A 21,834-nucleotide genomic window follows, 5' to 3' on the forward strand; every position below is an offset into this window, starting at 1 on the left:
TCCCCCTAATTCCTATCATCCTTCCGGCTCTGCAATGGTCTTGTCAGACCGAAAGGGCCTAACCCAACAAAACAAACAAAATAACCACGACAAAAATCAACATACCCACGATCCAGCTACGTTCGCTCATCAGCTTCAACCTAAGAGTGCTTCATTTCAACATTTACGACAAACCTAAGATAATATTTCTTCTTCAACCGTTTTGTATTCCAAAAAGCACAACGCGGCATAGTCGATCACGCCAGAAAATCCAACAGTTTTACTCCGTCTGCGATATGAAAACAGTCGCGCTCATCGCTCAACAGTACAGGTTCCGCGAGCGAACGCCCCGACACAAACCTTATATCTATCGCCCAAACAAGTCATCCAAACACCAGGCCAGGAGCACGCACCATCCAACACGAACAGGTGCCGGCCGAACATCACCCACTAAAACTCACTCATCAGAACGTTCGCTCCCTCATCTCTCCCAAACAGAACGAGCCACTTCCCAGTTCAGAATGCCGCTTGGTCCACGCAAACGCTCATTTTGCACAAACTTCACAAATTGACGCACGACACCGTCAGTCCCCTAATGGGGGGTGACCCCTGCAACCTGCATGTCCCCTAAGGCTGTGGATGACGACGCACACGACTGAAAACTCGACAACGCCTGATGACGGTGATAGCACACGAATCAATGACCGCGATGAGCGCTATGTCACCGTGCAGACTACAGGCCCTAGCAGTTAGGGCCTGTCGGGGCCCAACTCGCCCTTCCCAATGGCAGTGGGGTCAAGCTGTCTGACCCAGGCACGCAGCCTAGAAGGTGCCAAGTTGATGAGACCCATCATGACAGTCCCAAGGCATGTCACACGTTCAAGGCAACCCATGACAGGGCAGACGCCACCGCTCAGCCCAGACCAATCACCATTCAGCCCTCCAAACTACATCAACAAATTCGTCCATCCGCCGGGGCTGACACGGCCGGATCATCGCTCACCAAAGTTTGTCATTTGATATCCCGGCACCTCACTCCGACCGGGTATCCCAGGCGGAGAGCATGTCAAATTACCACACAGACACTGTGGCTGGGTCGATCGGACCCCACCGCTACTCTGATGAGGCTGTGACTCCGATCCCACAGTGACTGAGTCTATGAGTCTGACCCCACTGCGACTCTGTTAGGGCTGTGACTCCGATCCCACAGCGACTCTGAGTCATGGCAGCCAGACCGGATCTAGACGTCTGAGCTGTGCTGTGGCATTGTGCCTGCGCTGCGGCCGACTCTAGAGTTGTCCCGCCAGCAGCTGCTTCCTGTATTTGCGCACAGTCACCCGCCGCTGGTGGTCCGTCAGCTCGTTCCAGGCCCTGTCGAGCGAAAAGATAGACTAAGAATGGAGACACCGACTGCATGCGGGCGAGAAAGCCGGGCTGGGCGAGCCAGCAGTGGTGTGTGTGTGTGTGTGTGGGGGGGGGGAGATAAGGGGAAGGTGCGCCCTGTAAAAGGGAGGCATTGCAGGAAAAGACATAAAAACAAGAACTTCTTAGCTATTTCAACGTAGAAGCACAGACACTTTTGCGGCAGACACAATACTGCGGCCGTATTTCACTAAGCCACGTAGAAAACTCAAGATGTAGAACAAACGTAACATACATCAGATCATTGCTTATGCCAGCAATGTGCAATACAAATATTACAAAGCCGGTTAAGTATTTTATCGGACATAGTAAAGTCTCACTTACTTTTTCGCCTTTTTCCTCTGCTTGTGCGGCTTCAGGGTCTCCATAGACGCCGGTCGGTAGTTCTCCACAAACCACTCGAAGACGGCGCTGAAAAGGGGGATGGTGGGATCCATAATATAGCGGCGCGAGACAGCACTCGCAGCGATCTGCCCCTATACGAGGCAGAGAAGTTACTGAAGGCTACCGTAATGTGGGACGGTGTTGGCTATGGCTAAATCTAACATTATTCACCAGAAAAAAAAACACTTAAAAGTGTATGTTTATAAATATGACCAGCAGTGCAAAACAGCCGTTACATAAGCTATAGGTATGTGAATGGCGGTCGTGTCGTTCAAGAATTGCGTTGATTTGTCCATTTCAAGCTGTCCATTGATAATGTAAGCTACTAAAACGTAAACTGGCGAATATTTTCTTATCCGAAAGTTCGTACTTGCTATCTATTTCCTCCGGAACACTCTGCGCAGGAGTTTCTTCCTCCGGAACACTCTGAGCAGGAGTTTCTTCCTCCGGAACACTCTGCGCCGGAGTTTCTTCCTCCGGAACACTCTGGGCAGGAGTTTGTTCAGCTTCCTCCTTTTTCTTTTTCTTCTTTTTCTTCTTCGGGCTGCCGTCCTCGGCTGTGGAGTAGCCTTCTGTGGAGTAGTCTTCTGAAGTCATGCTTCGCTGAAAAACGACACATCAATGTCAACTAAATGTGAAGTAGAAACACAGTCATTTGTTCAGGTGAAGGAATCGTCTAATAACACTCGCAAACCAATGTCGTAGGGGAACAAAGAAGCCATCGGTAAGAAAGAAAACGCAGAAACAAGAAAGGAGCTATCGCTCACCTAAACTGATCGTAATTTCATATCGACAGCTACAATAATTATGCTCCACAAATTCCAATAATAACCACGCAGGCAAACTAATGCAATGTACAATATGTAGCCAATAAAAAAAGCACCCGAGGATTCAGCTCTCTCCTTTTGAGCGGCCCACCTTTTCCTTCTTCCGTCCAATCTCGGGCGACTCCGGCAGCCCGTTGGATGTCGGCCCGTTCTCTAGGGGTATCACCGTTCTGGGGGTGTCACCGTTCTGGTTGCTGGTGGCAGGTACCCGCGGCCGCTTCGACTTGGGTGGCTGCAAAGGAGGTCCACTTACAGTCAACAATATCTGTCGAAAATTTCTCGGTTTGCAGATATTTAAACACACTCAGGTGGTGAGGTCAAAGGTCAGGTCACCAGAGGTCATCAAAGGTCAAATGTAGTCCATTTCAACAATTTTGGAAACTGCCAACGGCTAACTCGGGAACCAATAGAGCTACAGCGCCGCGGAAAAGCGCATTCGATAGCCCTTTTACAGACCTTTCTGGGTATTGTTCTCAGATTTGACCTCAGGTCAGCGGTTTGGCCTCCAGAGGGCAAAAACTGTAAAAAAGCAGTTTTCATGAAAATGGTTTTACGTCAGTAACTTTTGACTCAAGAGAGCTACGACATTACTTTTGACAGCATCGTGTTCCTCTCGTCGAGACTCGAGACGCGTCGAATGCACTATTTGTTGACCTTGCAAGGTCATTTGGAAAAGTTGACCTCAGGTCAAGGTCATGACCTGACCGGAAAGGGTCATATTGCATATCAGTCGATCCGTATCATCGAGCTGAATACATCTGACGTGTTTTCATCGCTCTAGCACGTCTTTATCAAAAGTTATAGCCAAAAAACTGCTGGTGACCGTTCCTGACCTGAGATGACCTCAGGAGCACACATAGGGGTCACAGATGCATTTTTCCGATTCAGTGTGTCATGTTTACCTATGAGCCGATGTTTGAGAGGGTTTTGAATACCATTCGTCCAAAAGAGGCGCATCAATTTTCTGCCATTGAGTCTTCTTATCTGTATCATTATCTGTATCATTTCTGTATTTGACTTTTTGTAAAATATATCCTACATACAATTTCAAGGAGAGGTCATTCAGAGGTCAAAAGTATTTCTCAAAAGTATTTCTGCCATTGACAAATAATGGAAAGGTCGCAAAATTGACCTGACCTTAGGTCACTGATATCAAAATTCCGCGATATACATTTTGTACATACTGTTACTATTATCAATCGCTGAAAGTTTCAAGGCGATCGCTCAGTCGGTGTAGCTATGACGAGGATTGAAACTTTTTCCGAGGTGAGGTCACTTGACCTGACCTGGTGACCTGACCTTGAGAGCCCTGGGTCTGAAATTTTCACAACATGTGGGAAAAAGATGCATGAACAGCGCCGCCGTTTTTGAAAAACCGCAGGGGGCGGTGTTCAAACACCCCCCCCCCCCCCGGCCCGGCGCGAGTTAACATTGCCCGTCAATTGTCATGTTTTTCATACGTGCAGTTGTGAAAATTTATTTGGAGGCATCAGGCAAGTGGGCTTAGCAGATTTCGTCTGGTTATCTACGTAAGTAACTAGCAATAAAGTATTTAAACACGTTATCTGAGTATCATCTGAAGACCAAAAAAAACCAAAGCTGACAATTCCTGGACAATATGACTTACTGTGGCTGCTATCGGTGTCTCCTCATCCTCCTCCTCTTGTCCCTCCTCTTCTTCCTCTTCTCCCCCTGCGTTGTGCTCAGCTAGCTCCTCGCCCTGTTCAATCAGCTCGGTGATAGCCTTTTCCCGCGCCTCTTTTGTCAAAGCTCTGGCTCTCTGTGCGTACTCCTCCTGTTGGACATCATTAGCGGTGAAATTAGTGGTGTGAAGTGCTTTGGCGAGGAACATAGCGAGAATAAATAAGTGAAGAATCATTGACATTTTCCTCGAAAATGTAACAACAATGTAAATATAAATATAAAAATAACTTTTTGCATTGTTTTTACATTTTCGAGGAAAAGGTCAATGATTCTTCACGCATTTATCATTAGCGGTGGTTTGAGCACGTAACCATCCCTGGGTTAATTGGGTGCAGGGTGGTCAATGACACGCATCTCACCTAGAAATATGGAATCGATATTTATTAACGGGAATAGGCAAGACACAAAAGAGCATCAGCAGATGGGTGACTAATTACGGAGCGAGCGAAGCGAGCGGAGTCTTACGTAGAATAACGGAAATTTCTGAGTATGAGCGGCCGGCCGGCCGGCCGGCCGGCCGGCCGGCCGGCCGTGCGGACGCTTTTGCGAGGCTTATATCTCAGCAACCACTTGACCGATTTACACGCGGTAATTTTTATAGGGTAGCTTCATTCCTTCTACCAAGTATTGGACTATTCCCGATGCATGTGAGTGACCCCTTATGCACGTGCCACGTGCAAAACGAAGAGGTGTCAGTTTTGCAATTGTTGCAATATTTCGGTAACTACTTGGCCGATTGCGCTGAAAGTTGGCAAGTAGGTAGGCACCCACTAGGCACTGCATATCCATGTGCCAGAGTTGGGGTGCTGCTGCACGTGCGCACGTGCAGGGGTCGTTTCCAGATCTCGAGAACGGCTGGACCGATTGCGCTCAAATTTGGTACACAGTTAGGGACCGGTTAGTAGGGTGCCGTGCAAAAGCCAGTCGGGACCCATTTTGCACGTGCGCACGTGCAGGGTGCCGCTTCCAGATCTCGAGAATGGCTGGGCCGATTGTGCTCAAATTTGGCACATCGCTAGAGACCGGTTAGTAGGGTGCCGTGCACAAGTCAGTTGAACTGGAAACTATGCTTTCTTGCAACTTTTAACGAAAAGAGCTCGTTTCATGCATGTCCGACCTTCATACCTATAAACCAGTATAACGCCTTTTGGGGCGACTAACGGAGCGAGCGAGGGGGTGAGTCTTGCACGTGCGAAATTTCGAGGGGGTACCTCCAACTGACTTGTGCACGGCACCCTACTGACCGGTTTCTAGCGATGTGCCAAATTTGAGCACAATCGGCCCAGCCGTTCTCGAGATCTGGGAGCGGCACCCTGCACGTGCGCACGTGCAAAATGGGTCCCAACTGACTTGTGCACGGCACCCTACTAACTGGTCCCTAACCGTGTACCAAATTTGAGCGCCATCGGTCCAGCCGTTCTCGAGATCTGGAAACGACCCCTGCACGTGCGCACGTGCAGCAGCACCCCAACTCTGGCACATGGATATGCAGTGCCTAGTGGGTGCCTACCTACATGCCAACTTTCAGCGCAATCGGCCAAGTAGTTACCGAGATATTGCAACAATTACAAAACTGACACCTCTTCGTTTTGCACGTGGCACGTGCATAAGGGGTCACCCACATGCATCGGGAATAGTCCAATACTTGGTAGAAGGAATGAAGCTACCCTACAAAAATTACCGCGTGTAAATCGGTCAAGTGGTTGCTGAGATATAAGCCTCGCAAAAGCGTCCGCACGGCCGGCCGGCCGGCCGGCCGGCCGGCCGGCCGGCCGCTCATACTCAGAAATTTCCGTTAATCTAAGGAAAGACTCCGCTCGCTTCGCTCGCTCCGTAATTATCCCGCACCGTAGACATTGATTACAATTATTGCTTCACGTGTAAAGAGAGAAAATTATCAATGTCGTTAAACTGATTTGTTAAAAGTCTAGACGATTAGCAAACTGTTAAACGCCTAGTAGACATTTCGTCTAGTTTGAAATATGTCGCATTTTCTTATATAAAACGCATTTCTTACCTTTAAGCGCCCAAAAGATATCGGCGGTACGGGATAAAATTATTAAACCGCTCGTAGGTAGAGAAATCTCTTAAACGTCGCGCCTATCGACTCGACGTTTAAAAGATTTGTTCTACCTACTCGCGGTTTAATATATATAGTTACCCGTCTGGCAATGTAAGCATACGAATATTGCTATATCCGAAACTGAATACAATGAAGCTTTTAGAATGGTGCGTCTCATGTAAATAAACAATTAATTTCCAAATTAACCCTCGCCCTGGCAGGGCATTTTTCATAACACGGCCTGGCAGGGGGGGGGGGGGGTCGATGCGACACCCCCCCTCGCGATTGGCTCCTATGGCACCTAGAACCACCAAATTTGGTAGGTAGGTGGGCCCCATGGAGTTCTCGCCCCTGTGCAAATTTGGTTGCTCTAGATCAATATTTAGGGGCTTTTTTTTGGGGGGGGGGTATAAATGTTAAAATTTCGCTAAAAACAGGCCTAAAGTTTTTTTCGCTTATAACTTTTGATCTAATTACGATAGACGATAGCTTAATGTTGCATATCATTCGACTCGGCTCTTCAAGAGAAACAGAATAATACCATTTTGAAGGCTGTATCTTTATTATGTGACAAGTTATTGGCACAAACGTCATTTGACCTCAGTTGACCTGAGTTGACCTGACCCATGGATAAGTACACCAAACAAAAAGTGACATAATGTTAACCCGCGCACCGACGGGGGGGGCGGATATCCGCCCCCCCCTGAGGTTTTTCGCGAATAGCGGGAAAACCGCGGCGCGTAGCGCCGCGAAATTTGGTATGACTATTCCCTTATCAATTTTACACATGGTGTGCAAGTTTGAACCTACTACCTTTTAAGGTCAGGTCACCAGGTCACTTTGAATGACCCAACCTCAAGTCACTTTTTTGCAACTTTGTCACCGTGCCAGGGCTACAGTAGGTGTCGGAGGCCTTTGAAAGTCGCAGGATGTTATTAGGTCATTAGTAGCTACAATTTGTATATCTCGGAATTTTGATATCGGTGACCTAAGGTCAGGTCAATTTCGCGACCTCCCCATTATAAGTCAATGGGGGAAAAATCAACTCCCTGTTTTTACCACTAAAACGGGTCGGAATGGCCCCATATACCATACATGGCTTCATATACGATCAACCTTCACTACCTTGAGGTCTGTTTTGCTGTTGGGCAGCTGTGAGGTCATGTGACGTCATCAAAGGTCACCAAAGGTTTTTGGCCAATAACTCCGTACAGGAACAAGATACAGACGCGTGGATGGTCTCATTGTGTTCAGCTCGTCAAGACGCATCGAATGATATACATGATGACCTCGAGGTCACGTGACCTGAGGTCAACCTTTGACCTTGACCTTTCGAGGTCAACATATATATCATTCGATGCGGATTGACGAGAGGATCACGATGATGCCCTTAGTTTGTTCCTATCTTGACTAATTCGAAAGTTATTCGAGAAAAACTCTCTCCATATTTAGCGCCGCCATTTTGACTTTTTCGACCCCTGTGACGTCATCTTTGACCTGACCTGAAAATGACCTTAATAAAAATTGTAGATCTTGACCGTGCGTATCCGATGCCGTTTACCGCTTGTCGCTATCTTGCTTCGTTCTCGAGATCTCAGGGGGGGGGGGCGGTCATCCGCCCCCCCCCCGTCGGTACTAAGTTGGTGCAGACCCCCGTCGGTGCGCGGGTTAAGTACTGAGGTTTCAAACTAGCACAAGAGTGATAGAACGAAGCGGATATATTTTCCTATTTGAATATTTTCACATAGGCTTAACATTACGACGTAATGGCCTCTAACTGACCTCAGGTCTGTGACATAAAAAACGAACTATATGTTATACAACTCGGTGAACTTAGCACATCCACAAGTTTGAAGGAAATCAGTCCAAAACTGTGAGTTGGACAGGTGCATAAAGAAAATTGAAATTTCACCATGACCTTGTACCGGTTTTTCTGACCTGGTGACCCGACCCAAGGTCATCCGGGCCTGAAATTTTGAAGTCATATGTAAAAAGGTTGCCCCATAGGCTGTGCCAAATTTGGCGGCGCTGCGCGCCGCCGTTTTTACGCTATCTTCGAAAAACCTTAGGGGGGGTCGCATCGACCCCGCCTGCCAAGGCGAGGGTTAATAGATAATTAACATCTGTGTATAGTTCTAAATCCGTTATACTAAAAACCAGTGTCTTGAACTGCAAGAAATAATGTTCTATACAGAGAAAAGTTTCTGATATAACGATAGAAAAAAGCGAACTGAATTGATTCCAATCAATCGCAATTTGATGCAAAATCATCGACAAAGGAAACCATCACCTACCTTGTCTGCATCGCTCAGCTGCTTGAACTTCCGAGCCAGGATCCTCCGCCACTCTTCCTGGCTCAGCATACCGTCCGTTTCTGACGGCATCTTCTCCCTCATAAACAGGGTCCTGGCGCTGAGCCTCTTCACGCGGCCAGCCAATTTCTTTATCATCCTCGAGCGTGCCGTTGTCTTGGCCCGCGGAGCCATTTTGGCTCGAACGTCAGCCTGTTCCTCCTCGGGCAGCGAGTTGACGTACTCCAGATAATCCTCTCGCTCCTCCTCCGCCATTTTCTGGCAGCGTGCCTTCGTTTTGGCGTCCGCCTCGTGCCACATCTCGGAGCAGATCCTGAGACGCTTGGCGTTGGACAGCGACGGGTCCACCGTCGGGTAAGTCTCTTGTACAAACACATTGAAGGCGTTTCGCGGCTGTCGCTTCTTGGCGGGCTTCCGTCGAGCGGAGGCGGGAATTTCCCAGCCGGGGTACTGTTCCTTGTACGCCTGGGCTTCTGCCACATATTGTTCGTGCAGCTGATCCGCCTCGACGCTGTAGGCCTTTCGTTCCTCGGCGGGAAGCGCTCTATACGCCGCTAGCGCTTCAGCCCGCGGCAAATGGGCGGCTCGCGCACGAATGAACAGCTCTAGGGCGCGTGGCGGCCTCTTGGGCCCGTCGGCACTCTCTAGGGTCAGCTCGGGATGGTTTCGTTCGAACTCTTTTAGCTCTTTCTTGTATTGAGCCAAAGCCTCAGCCGCCTGATCAGCGAACACCTGCTTCTTCTCGGCCGACAAGGACGCGTACCGCTGCGATAGCTTTGAACTCATCTCCGTCAATCCAAGTCCAGGATACTTCTTCGCTAGCTTGGGGCGCATCTTCTTTGTGAAGAAATAGTACGCGTTCCCAGGACGTTTTGGTGCGCCTTCCTTACTCCGCTGGACCTGAGGAAAGATGGATATTAATTAATTATTGATTAATGACATCAAAAAACATCTCTAATTTTAAACTTTGACCGAAAGCCTCCGACATGCCACGTCAATCATAGTAGGAGAGACCCGGGAGGTATGAGCCGGTTTTGTGAAAAGGCAATTTTCTTCTATTGGGTAGTGGCTAGACATGGTTTTTCACTCTGTGTACGTGACATTGCCTTTCGCCTGTAAAGTGTGCCTGATATTAGGCATCTGTGATCAATTATTTTGTCTCGAGATAACTTAAAATAAATCATGCGCTTTTTCGATCAATCAAAATACACCGGGAGGTATGGGCCATGGCCCGGGAGGTATGGGCCGGTGCCATATTCTTTTCCCGACATTGAGAACAATACTCGTAGCTGGAAGGTATCTACATTGATCTCTCTCAGAGCCAAGGTCCCGCATAAGCGGCCAACAGCTTACTTCATGGAGGCAATTGGGCACATGTGTATTTTGGTAACTCTAAAATCGTGTTTCATGAAATAAGACAAATAATTGCGACAAAAATAAAACTTATTGAAGAGGCTATTCAGTGAAAGCATCATTTCATTGATTTAGGATCACCCGGGGGTGGGTGGCCCGAACCTCCCGGTTACGACGCCAGAATGCGCGTAGCATCTCATCTCATAATCTTGCAAGAAAGCTTCAAATAGTCTATCCAGTCTTACTTTGCAACTTTATATTAGCGATGGCCTGACATAATACGAGCCTGGTTGAAAGTTATCACGAATTTTCTGTATGTACCGTATTTTGTTCGTAGATGGCAAAAAAGGCATTATCACCGCTCATTGCCAAAGAAGACTGAGTAAGATTTTGGAAACCACGTGAGTTGTATAACGAAATAGTTGCTACCAGTTTACGCGTCTCCCCAATGTATCTGAGACGCCGACCCAAACGTCCGCGAGCGCCGCCCCATGTGCCATTCCCACCATGATGGCCTTGCGCAGCCGGCTGGGGTCCCAGCGCGCCGCCTGCGCGTCGTCAATCAGCTCTCCGATGGTGCGCTGCAGTCGCAGCCGAGACTGGATGTTGAGCCAGCACTTGTGACACTCCTCGGCCGAGTGGCCGTCGAACGCCACCTGTCCGGCACACACAGAGACGGAGTGAACTCCTGGATAACGAGTTCAAGTACTGGACACACACGTCATGGGCACACTCACTTAAGAACTCGTAAACGTAACTCTACCCATTCTCCGCATTTTCCCAATCGGACAGTAACGAAGTAGGCAATAAAATGTAATGCTCTGCTGTCAATGCAAACGTTTTTAAACATAATTCTATTGGCGATTATATTGATGGTAGAAAGTTTACGCTCGCATTCCAATCTGCTCACCTCCTCCCATTTAATGATGACTTTCGAGTAGACCACGTGTTTTTTCCTGGTAGACAGGCACTCCTGCAGCCTGGACAGAAGGTCGTGCTCGAACGAGGCCTGCGCCGACAGCTCGTCCGTCGTAGCCGGTTCCTCTTCCATTGTGATCGAGCTGCTCAGCCCTCACAAACACTGCGGACGCAGCACATGCATGTAGGTTACCGTAAAATGGGGTGTTAAGGGACAGTGGGGTGATAAGGGACAGTTGCGTGGGAAAAACTTTGTGTCATGTTAAGTTCCTTATTTGAGAATGTTTAATAAAAACTTGAGTATGGTAGTTGACACTGTTTTGTTCTTGACTATAGGACAACATGGCATGGTTTTTCATGCAAATGATTTGGTTCAAAAATGGTTTTGAAAATCATGCTACATTTTCACAAAATTGAGACATCTCCAAAACTCTGTGTGTACCACATAAACTAGAAGGTGTACAGGTAAAATGAATGCATAGGTGTATTGTCACATGTATTGCACATGTTTCCTGAAAAAACTTATACAAATCCACCCATTTATTCATCATCCTCTTCCTCTTTTCTGGACACATGCATATTTTGAGGTGGATGTGGGGCGCTAAGGGACAGGGAAGAAAAAATAGAAAGTAATATCTAAATATAATTTCATTAAGTTTTCTTTCAGTAGGCATGGAAAACAACAAATTCCACATAAAATGCTGGCAAGTTCATGCTTTCATCTCTAACACATCTTAAGTTATATAACAAAACACCTCAAAACTTCCATAACACTCTTTTACAATGGTGGGTCAATGAAGACTGACGTAGGTAAATGTGATGTCATCATAAAAAGGCCAAAACAAAGAGGGCAACATAATGACAAGTGACTAGCTTCAAAATGGGTGTTTGTTGATGACAGGGTACTTTTTGGTTCTGTTTACCTTATAATTAGCACATTTTCCAGAAGCGTATACTGCATTACATGTAATTGGCTAAAAAGGCCATTAGTGGTGAATGAACCTGACTTGTTTTGTGACAGAATATGCAAAATGTTTCAATAAATAAATTGTGTGCCCTTTCACACCCCAATTGTGGGCATTTGATGACCATTTCTTGGAATAATATATGTGTCCCTTAACACCCCACATTGGGGTGCTAAGGGACAGTGATGAAAAATATTAAAAAATAATATGCATGTATATATTTTTAAAACATTAATGTATCAGGCATGTAAAGCACCAAATTCCACATAAAATGCTGACAAGTTGATGCTTGTATCTCCAACCCTTCTTGAGTTATATAACAAAACACCTCAAAACTGTCCCTTAACACCTCATTTTACGGTATTGATTATTAGCTTATATGCTGATCACAAAGAATCAGCAATGTGGTAATGCTAGGCCACACAGTGCTGGGGTCGTGGCATTTTACGCCTTTTCCTCAAGTTTATGTTTTTGTTCCTCCAAGTTTTTTCAATAGCTCAGAAACAATCATGCATTCCTGTTAGGGCATCATTTCATTAGCTCGTGCTAAAATTCCAAGGTGGGGTCATGTCAGGTCAGGTCACTAAGTAACTTGAAGTGACCCAGCCTCAGAAAAATGTTGCAGTCTCACAGCAGTCAGGGTTGTGGATGAGCGAACTGAAACTTTCAGTTTACTGTAGGCTACTATCTACATTTTTTAAATCTTGAATTTGTCAACTCTGGTGACCTAAGGCCAGGTCAATTTAGTGAGCTCTCCATTTTATAAGCCAACAGGAAAAAGCTGACTTGCCCTTCTTTTCCACAAAAGTTTATCCATTCTTTGTCCTCTGTGGCATTCCTTCAAAGCCTGCATGAGGCCATCAAGAGCTTTGTGCCTTGTGGCACTTTAACGGTAGGTAGGTACCTACTCAAACCTGTTGCAAGCATTTGACCTTAGCTAGGAAGATCACGATCAGGCGGCAAAGTTTTTACTTTGTGCATTGAACAGAAATTTTGTGTTGGCATACAAGAGAAGGGAAGATTGGCCATAAAATGCAATTAAGAACCATCCAGTAACACAAATTGAATAAAGATATTGACATTTCCAAATCTTAACCCTCGCCTGTATAGGTTGTTTTGCCCGCCGCGAACATATAGAGGGGAGAGGGTCTGTTGGACCCCCTTGCCAAATATGCAAATATGGCGGATTGAAACAGACACGCCAAAAAATGTAAGCAGCACCATGGTTTGAAAATGTCATTATTTATATCATTTTGTTTGATTTTTCCAATTTTGGTTACATTATTATTTTAGAATTAAATATCTACATTTATTCAAATAAAATTAAATCTTTAAACAATTTTCTTTCAAAACGCCAATCCATTTATGGAATGGCCAGCTGGTTGTGACGCCCAGAACCCGCAGAAGCCGTTTTCCTATCGCCATTTTCTAGTGAATTTGCCAAATTTAATCAAATCGAGTTAATTCATAGTGGAAAATGGAAGCCTTTTCTCTCCGATTAAGTGGACGTGATACCGCAAGTACCGGCACGTTATACCGTTTTTCTTCCATAGTAGCAAGGGCTGCATTTATGCCCATATGGCATATATGGTCATCAAAAGTCTATTTATTGACCAATCAATTTTTGGATCTTCGTCTCTTAGTTTCCACAACTGAAGTATCCAGATAACTGCATCGAAATTATTGCAAAATAGGTAGGTAAATGAGCTAGAGCCTCGTCAAAAATGCTATGTTAACTGGGCTAATGTCTATATTTTAACAGATACCACATGAAAACTTAACAATACTCACACTGATTTTAACCATTCAACTCAAACACCACCAACATGCACAAAATCCCCAAACTCCAAAGTCCACAGCGCGCACACGCGGGCGGCCTCGCACGCCGGCGCTGTTCAGTCACCGGATTTATTAGCATGCTGTCTCGACGATTCCTGACTTCCTATTGGTAGATCTCACGGACCATGCGATTTCAACCAATGAGAAGTGAAAGCCAAAGCATTCAAACGGCATCGAACAGCGCCGCAATAGTAGCAGCTGCATCATCAGAAGAAGCAGAGAACGTAGGTTCAAGGAAACGGCAAATTAGCTGCAGCGTTTGAAAATTGTATGTTCCCGAACAAAAATGCAACTAAACAAATAGACCGGAACCTTTCCGGCACTGAACTTTATAATGCTTACCGGCTTAGCCGGTAAGCATTATAAAGTTCAGTGGGGGCGGCCCGGCTATATATTTATATACACTGTGCTTGTTGGAACCCAAACCAAGATCAAGGCCCCAGATCAGCCCTAGCACACGACGGGAAAGTGGGATTTTCGAGGACATAGACACCCTTGCGTGCGGGACAGATTCAGATATAACAGATCTTCAGCAGCCAAACAATCGCATGCGAAGACCTTTCTGATTGCAGAGGCTCTCGAAAGCGATTTCTTGACTGCGTGACTGTCGTTTCAGCCCAATACCCAACTTTCATATGCTATCTCCGACCTCGACAAAAATTTATTTTAGCAGAAAGAATAAACATAAACCGGCACATTTTCCCCTCCCACTAATCAGGGCTACATTAGGTGTAGGTAGAACATTGAAAACATCTCATTTTCAATGTCATTTTGCCTCGCCGGTCTCCTCATTCTGACATTCTCCCGGCCAAGCGGGAGGATGATGGAACCCCTGCACGCATGACCCCCTTAGAGAGCTGGAACTTTGCGGAAACAAGCGTATACGCCGTTACAAGAGACAGCGACTGGTGCCCAATTTTAAGGTTTCACGCGCACCGGTGACCTCTGGGCTTCGGGGTCGTCAAATGCCAAAGGTAGGATCCGGGTTTTGGTGAACATGTTAATTAAAAACTGGCACAGTGCCGCTATTTTAGCAGCATTGTTTTTCATTCCGGGCATGTATTGTACCTACATAGACAAATCAGATATTTTTTGGCAGAGATCAACTTCGGCTGTTGACCGGTCAGGTCAAAGCCGCCCAGGATAAGAGGTTTTTCGGCGGAGATGATTCCGCGTATCGAACCGACGACACGTGACTCACCTGACCTCAGTTGAGCTTATGAAGAAAAAACGAGCTACATAGGAAAGGCTGCGAGAACTGGGGAGGTTACTACGTCCTCCGAGTTTCCTTTCTCTGTGTGACTTTCCTTGGCCCCGGCCACCGCACACTGGGCCGGGGGTCCGGAAAAGTGCTAGAAATTATTTGTGATTGAGTTGTTGATCTCAGTGACAAGCAAACATGCTAAAAACGAAGTGGGGCTGCTTAACCCTCGCCGGACCTATTGTTGGACCCCCACCCCCTCGGCCGGACGAGGAGGGAGGGTTGGTACGACCCCTTTTTGCAGTTTTGCCCCTAATGGAGCTAGAGCCTCGCGGAAAAAACGAGCGTGTGCGCCGTTTCAAGGCGGAACGATTGCTACCCGATTTTAAGGTCCCAGGTCAACCGGTAACCTCTGAGGTGAAGTCAAAAAGCCCAAGGCAGGGTTTGGTTTTTGGCAAATAATTTCGCAACAAATGGCCGCAGAGCAGCGATTTTGGCACCATCGTGTTCGCCTGGCTCAGGCGCGTCGAATGGTATACTTTTTGTTCGGGTGAGGTCAACTTAAGGTATTGACCTCGAGTCAAGGTCAGTTCAGAGCCCATCAGGCCACGAACTTAATCGAAGGAGGTCGTATCGCATATCATTCGATTCGGGAGGTATTCCCGAGTCCATTGGTGGCTTTCCCGAGTCGCTGGCTCAATTTGATCATGAGTTATTGACGAGAAACTCCCATGACCGGTGTGACGTCATAAATGACGTCACGGAAGGTCAAAAATGCAAAAGTAAAGCATCGGATCTTGCAAGGAGTGCACGAAATCACGATTCCGTGTGCTTGAGATAGTTTGAAATCATTCCATGCGCAAAAACAACAGTTTCCTTATTTCCCCATTCACTTTTAATGGTGAGGTCACGTGACCTCGAAGAGTAGCAGGCATTAGCAAAAATTGCGAGTAGGGCATGGCAGAAAGATGATTGGTGGTTTGTATGGCATGGCCATTTTTAGCGGCTCGAAATAACATTTCTCAAAAAGTCTAACTAAAGAGCAAGTTGTTGTTGATTATCACTGACTTGTGTTTAGGGGTTAATAATGACTGAATTTTTTAGTTTGGCCCAGAAATGTTGACAGCATTGTGTGCGTTGATCAATTCTGAGCTCAGGGACATATATTTTATTTAGATTATAAGCGTTTGTTTTTCACAACTTCCAGCGTTTTAAAGAGCGCCGGGTCTTCAGTAGAGCGGCGAGGTGACAATTGCCCCTACATCACGTGGTTTACTGGCGCATATCTCGAAAAGTAGCAGGGAAAAGCAGCAAAGCACCTATATGGAACAAAAGATGAGTAATCAGAGGCTAGCATAAAATGTTCATTTTTAGCCGCTCGAAATAACGTTTTTATAAAAGTCTAATTAAAAAATTGGATATGATTTTAAATTACGTCTTGCAGCTGCTTGCAAACAGCTAGCTTATCTTGCAGAAAAGCGATACAATATGTCAGAATGATGTTGGCACAGTGAACAACAGTGCCCTGAACTAGTCTGACAGGAAATTTCGTTCAAAACGACGATTGGTCAACTAATAAATTACCACTAAAGTTCATCATTAAAATCGGTAAATGTGGTGGCCTATAGAGTCTAAATTGTCTTGTGTTTGGTGACAACTGACGACCTCAATTTTGACCTTAGGGCAAAACTAGCATCGGAATCGTATTCTTCGATCAATTTGGGATTAAATGATACCTATTTTGTTCATATTGCGTACAGTCAGTTTGGGGGAATTTCTAGCGCTTTTTCAGGCTGCCGGCCTACAGTGCACCGAGAGCATTGCAAATTCGAGTCATGCTAGGGCCGTGCAGACGCAGAGGTCTACCCAAAACACCATTGATCAGCGGTTGGTGTACACTGTAGTTGTACAGCCTACAGGCATGCATCAAACTTTGTAATAAAACTGTTTAAGTTTCCTTCTACGCGAAAAAAACGACATCGTTCAATCATTTTCGGACGTTGTCAGATGGGTAATACCCTAAGGGACATGCGAAAGGAGCACGGACAAGACAATGACACCCCACGAAAATGCAAAATATTAATAAAAACGTATATTAGACGGAGTACAAGGCTAGTCATCACCTTCGACTTTCCGTTTAACACGCGAATGAAAACATGCAAGCAGTCGTCTTGTGTGAAAACTCCTAAGGCACATAATCCTAAAAGCTCGTTACGTAAAAGCCAACAGCGCGTTTAGTTGACCAGTACATTGAGTATTGACACAGCCCAGTTATACCCAATCAGTTCAATGGATCGCCGTTATCGAGGCTACACACACATTGACCATCACAGAGCTGCCTGAAGTGCCACATTACATCCCCATCTTGTATGAAAGACCTGAGAAGTGCAGGTACACACCATGCTGGTTTTGAGTCACCCAATGACCAGCCACCCCTGTCGCAGATACTGCCAACTGGCAACTCGCTCTCCTTACTTTCGACGGCGACAGGACACTGCAGCTTCCGTCAGGTATACAGCGCAGAGCCCGGTTCCCTCTCCAGCTTCACAACTGGCTGTAGCTGCAGCGGTTCATACTCTACGCATACCGAATCGGTTAGCTCAGAGAGGTTTATAAGCTCGTATTTCGTATCACGTTCCACGGAAACACGTGGTTCTGCTTTGATCTGCTTTTCAAGCACCTCCGATTTAACTTCCGCAGAGCTGCTGACATCACCGGCGACACAGGAGCGCTGTAAAACGGCCACAAGTCCCAGATTAATGATACGCAGTCACCGCCACACCAAACCGTCACCTATCGTGAATATAAGGCACGAATAACGCATCTGCGTTGGTGAAAAAAAAAAAACAAGTAATATCACATAGAAACACTCGCAGACGACCATCTAACCAAAAACCACTTCAACTGAATTGGTCAGTCAGCTCAACACGCATCGCTACTGGACACACACCCAATGTCACTACCGTTACAGTAAACACGCAGCTCCCTGCCACTCGACAAATCTCAGTGAATTGTGAAGGAAAAACCAAAGTCCTTGACCGAGCCCCCTCCACCTCAACCCTGGCACCGCTCACCCTTTTCCGGTCGGTTCCGGCTGCCCCCTCCCTGATCGTAGCGCTGGAAGTGTCGCAATTCTGACGACTAGTGGGCGGCATCTGCGGAGGCTTCTGGAAATGGAGATTTGCTGGTTAATTTACATACTTTAAACAAACAATTATCACAACATGACGACACTTGAGGGGGTATGATTTCCCGTTTTAGGGTTAAAATCCATCGTACTCCATATGACAAAGAAAATATTCATCAACTGCTTATTTCCACTCTCTAACCCACCTCGGGCACAGTGGCGACATTTCCCCGTTTGATACGGCAGCTTCGTCTCGGCCTGCCGCCGCTGGTGCCAGACGACTCCAGGGCGCGCACCACTGTGGGACTCCTATTCGCGTGGCTTGGTCTGACCGAGGACCGCCCCAGCCGCGACATGAAGCGAGACGACCGCCGTCTGCTCCCGTATCCGCCAGTGGCACCCGGACCATCAGCCTTGCTTTTCGTAGGTGTCGATGCATCGTTCTCATTTGTCCCGTGGTTCTCTTCCTTCATATCGACATTTTCGGTGATGTTTTTATCGTTGTCTTTGTCCTTCGCCAAATTCTCTGCCGGCGCGTCCTCAACTTTGGATATCGCCTCGAGTGTTACCACGTTGTCCGGCGTGCCGTCTTCGTTCTGTGGGTTGAGAACGATGAGGATCAGGTGGACCCAGGTCAGGTTTCGGACCGAACAAAACTAGACTGGCATGTCTAAGGACGTGACTGCACGCCAAACATGAAATGAAGTGAGGGGTGGTAACGACAATTAAAAATGCCACCGAATGTCTGAAATTGCGGTTTTGTGGATGGCCCGACGTTTTTTTTTTTTTTTGCAGTGTCTCACCAACGGTAGTGTCGGCCTCTTGTGACTTCTTACGCTAAGAAACCGAGACACACGAGTTGCAAAAACGTGACCAGCGTTGGATCTGTTCGTCGTGGCTTTACGAAACACATGCTCAGGAGTTACCAGTCAAATCAAGTACACTATCGGTACCAGGATATGACGTCTTCTGACGAATGCACACCATCATGACACTTCGTTGTCCCTCGTGAAATAAAAATAACGCACTAAAGGTTATGTTTAGCTACGGGTACCGCCCACGAAGATACTGTTATCAGTTATAACGCTGCTTCCCGCTCCAAATACTGACCTCTGGCGCCGCTCCGTCAGTGGCCTGCGGTCCGGGACAGGACGGAGCCGGACCGTCACCACCGGACAGGGTCGGCTCCGGCTCCGGAGTCCGCAGGGCGGGCAGCGGCCGGCGGGCCGGACCGGTCGACCACGGGGCCTCACTGGCGGAGGAAACAGTGAGCAAAATGTCAACGGACAAAGTCATGCAACAGGTTTCCATGTTTGTAATGCGAAAGAGCATTCATTTTTTTTTTGACGAAAAAAGCTTTTTGCCAGTTTTTGCCTTTTTACCGATTTTAACCGGAAATGTCAAAAACTAGTAGATCTCGAGAATGGCTGGGCCAATCGCGTTCAGATTTGGTACACGGTTAGGGAACGGCGAGTAGGGTGCCGCGCGAAAGTCAGTTTTCACCCAGCTTGCACGTGCGCACGTGCAGGGTGCCGCTTCCACGTCTCAAGAACGGCTGACTGTAAGTAGGGCGCCGTGAAAAAAGTCAGATGGAAGTACCCCTCGCCCTAGCGCACGTGCAGGGCTCACACTCGCCCTCGCTCGTTTATCGCCACAAAAGGCGTCTTCCTGGTATTTTAGTTTAGCTAGTCCGCTCTAGTTTGGACATTGACTGAATTAGCTTCAGGTAACAAAACAACGCAACCACGCACCTGCATGACGCACCTGTTATTCTCATCCTCTGTGGCACTTGTTCCTTCAAGCCTATCACGCATTGTCTTCTTTCTCTTCTTCTTTCGAGGAGTCTCATCTACTGGGATATCGGCCTCTTGTGACACCCCATTCTGTGAAACCGCAGCACACCATCGTGTGATATGACTGACTAGCTAGCTATAGATATGACTGCGTTTGTTCTGTCGCTCTCGCAACAGCTGTGTCACTGCCCACGTTAAAAGCACTACCGAAATGCCGTGGATAAACATCTACGGCATGCCGTGAATGAGATGCCGTGAATAGCTATTCACGGCATTGGTAAGATTGGGCACGAATTTGGTCAGCTCGTCGTGAGCTTGTAGACAACTGGGTCCCATATACATAGAATCAGTACGTATCATCCAGCGAGATGTCTACACTTCATGGCACTTATATTCAACAGGCAACTATTTAAAGCTATCTATGAAAAGGTAAATTGAGGTAGATTGAAAGGGCATCGGTCCAAACACGTAACAATACTCCCCACCCCAATTACTGACCTCTGCCGCCGCTCCGTCAGTGGCCTGCGGTCCGGGACAGGACGGAGCCGGACCGTTACCACCGGACAGGGTCGGCTCCGGCTCCGGAGTCCGCAGGTTGGACAGCGGCCGGCGGGACGGACCGGCAGACGACCGGACCTCACTGGCGGAGGAAAGAGCGATCGAAATGTCAATGGAAAGTCGGTGTAAAACACACCGTAGGTACAGGCAATTAAATATAATACATTCATATTCAAAAGCGAGATTATCTAGGCACGCAAAAAAATACAACTCGGCTAGTAACTATTTCACTTAAATCAGTCACTTAAGGCTTGGACCTTAACTGCTTCAACTGCTTCGACCATTATAGCAAATCAACTACGCACCTGTTATTCCCATTCCCTGTGGCAACTGCTTCTTCGAGCCTATTGCGACCTTTCCTCTTTTTCTTCTTCTTTCGCGGCGTTTTATCTACTGGAATGTCGGCGTCATATGGCTTCTCATTCTGAAAAACCAGCGTCCAGGCATCTATCAGTCATGTACTTCGACATTCGGTGGACCCGTCAAGAGCTTTTCATCTACTGAGCCACAAAGGTAATTATAGGCAGGATACATCATTTAAACCCGGCAGCTGCTAGGGTGTTTCGTCACAAATCGCTTGCTGGGGGGGGGGGGGGGGGGGGGGGGGCGTCAAACGCCCTCAGCCGATAACTCGAGAACCAATCAGCGCATCGAAACGGATGAGGCGCCAAACGAAAGAACGCGACGAGACGCTTCCTGATGAGTACTTTTGAAGTTTCAGGTCACAGGTCGGGTCAAGGTCAGGGCAAACGCCTGAAATCGGGCTTTCAGTAGCAATAACTCTACAACCTCGTACTAGGCGTCTCCGTTGTAGCTTGTTCAACAAAAAAGAATACATGAAACTGTGAAAACCATGCAAGTAATACGACTTTTTAGTTTTGCGTGATCCAGTAAAAAACATGCTGAATCAGAAGATTCAGAGATTCACTATTCCCCCAAAGTACTGACCTCTGGCGCCGCTCCGTCAGTGGTCTGCGGTGTGGAACAGGACGGAGCCGGACCGTTACCACCGGACAGGGTCGGCTCCGGCTCCGGAGTCCGCAGGTCGGGCAGCGGCCGGCGGGCCGGACCGGCCGACGACGGGGCCTCACTGGCGGAGCGAGGAGCGATCGAAATGTCAATGGACAGAGCTATGTAATAGGTATGTACATAGCAACTGAAGATAATACGTTGCCGTCCAAACGACCGGTATTGTTCCCATGTATTGTTACTTTGGGTTGTTCTCCGCCAAATGTATCTCAAATTGCCTGGACAAAGGGTGCTAAACAGGAAATATCTAGGTTACTGATAAATTGTGACAAGCCTCAGTGTTTCCACAATATTAAACCAGCTCCTCCAAATATGGATACACCGACGTTTGCCGTGACTCGTGCAAAATTCTTAATCGCTT

General features: G+C 47.2%; 2 protein-coding genes across 6 annotated transcripts in view; both read right to left on the minus strand.

The window, feature by feature from the left end:
- Positions 1–185: 185 nt before the first annotated feature.
- On the minus strand, positions 186–13,991 carry LOC122366562 (nucleolar transcription factor 1-B-like). 5 transcript variants are annotated; one of them, XM_043338949.1, is made up of 9 exons: positions 13,718–13,991; positions 10,954–11,124; positions 10,550–10,699; positions 8,673–9,590; positions 4,240–4,407; positions 2,704–2,844; positions 2,156–2,388; positions 1,726–1,812; positions 186–1,350 (listed from the first exon to the last, which is right to left on the minus strand). In XM_043338949.1, the coding sequence occupies exons 2-9, from the start codon at positions 11,092–11,094 to the stop codon at positions 1,269–1,271; spliced, it is 1,920 nt and encodes a 639-aa protein (XP_043194884.1). In that variant the 5' UTR covers positions 11,095–11,124; positions 13,718–13,991; the 3' UTR covers positions 186–1,268. The 5 variants fall into 5 exon arrangements, with proteins under 5 accessions (XP_043194884.1, XP_043194885.1, XP_043194882.1 ...); XM_043338950.1 differs by having other exon boundaries at positions 13,830–13,989; XM_043338947.1 differs by having other exon boundaries at positions 13,890–13,942.
- A 3,052-nt stretch (positions 13,992–17,043) lies between these two features.
- The window catches only part of LOC122366571 (mediator of DNA damage checkpoint protein 1-like), a 75,964-nt gene continuing 71,173 nt past the window's right edge, over positions 17,044–21,834 (minus strand). The window contains exons 13-20 of the mRNA XM_043338969.1: positions 21,393–21,534; positions 20,750–20,868; positions 20,385–20,526; positions 19,858–19,976; positions 19,204–19,345; positions 18,300–18,689; positions 18,041–18,133; positions 17,044–17,697 (exon numbers count right to left, since the gene is read on the minus strand). Of these exons, the coding sequence (XP_043194904.1) occupies positions 17,473–17,697; positions 18,041–18,133; positions 18,300–18,689; positions 19,204–19,345; positions 19,858–19,976; positions 20,385–20,526; positions 20,750–20,868; positions 21,393–21,534 (1,372 nt within the window). The 3' untranslated portion in view covers positions 17,044–17,472. The remainder of the gene's footprint in view (positions 17,698–18,040; positions 18,134–18,299; positions 18,690–19,203; positions 19,346–19,857; positions 19,977–20,384; positions 20,527–20,749; positions 20,869–21,392; positions 21,535–21,834) is intronic.

Source organism: Amphibalanus amphitrite, unplaced genomic scaffold (assembly GCF_019059575.1).
Source record: "Amphibalanus amphitrite isolate SeventyFive unplaced genomic scaffold, NRLGWU_Aamphi_draft 000816F_arrow, whole genome shotgun sequence".
NCBI classification, from domain to species: domain Eukaryota; kingdom Metazoa; phylum Arthropoda; class Thecostraca; order Balanomorpha; family Balanidae; genus Amphibalanus; species Amphibalanus amphitrite.

Excerpts from the sequence above, each read along its gene's own strand:
- LOC122366562 (XM_043338949.1), bottom strand. The coding sequence starts at position 11,094 with ATGGAAGAGGAACCGGCTACGACGGACGAGCTGTCGGCGCAGGCCTCG. Across the intron at positions 10,700-10,953 it reads TCATCATTAAATGGGAGGAG|GTGGCGTTCGACGGCCACTC; the intron begins GTGAGCAGATTG and ends TGTGCCGGACAG. Across the intron at positions 9,591-10,549 it reads GGCTGCGCAAGGCCATCATG|GTCCAGCGGAGTAAGGAAGG; the intron begins GTGGGAATGGCA and ends ATCTTTCCTCAG.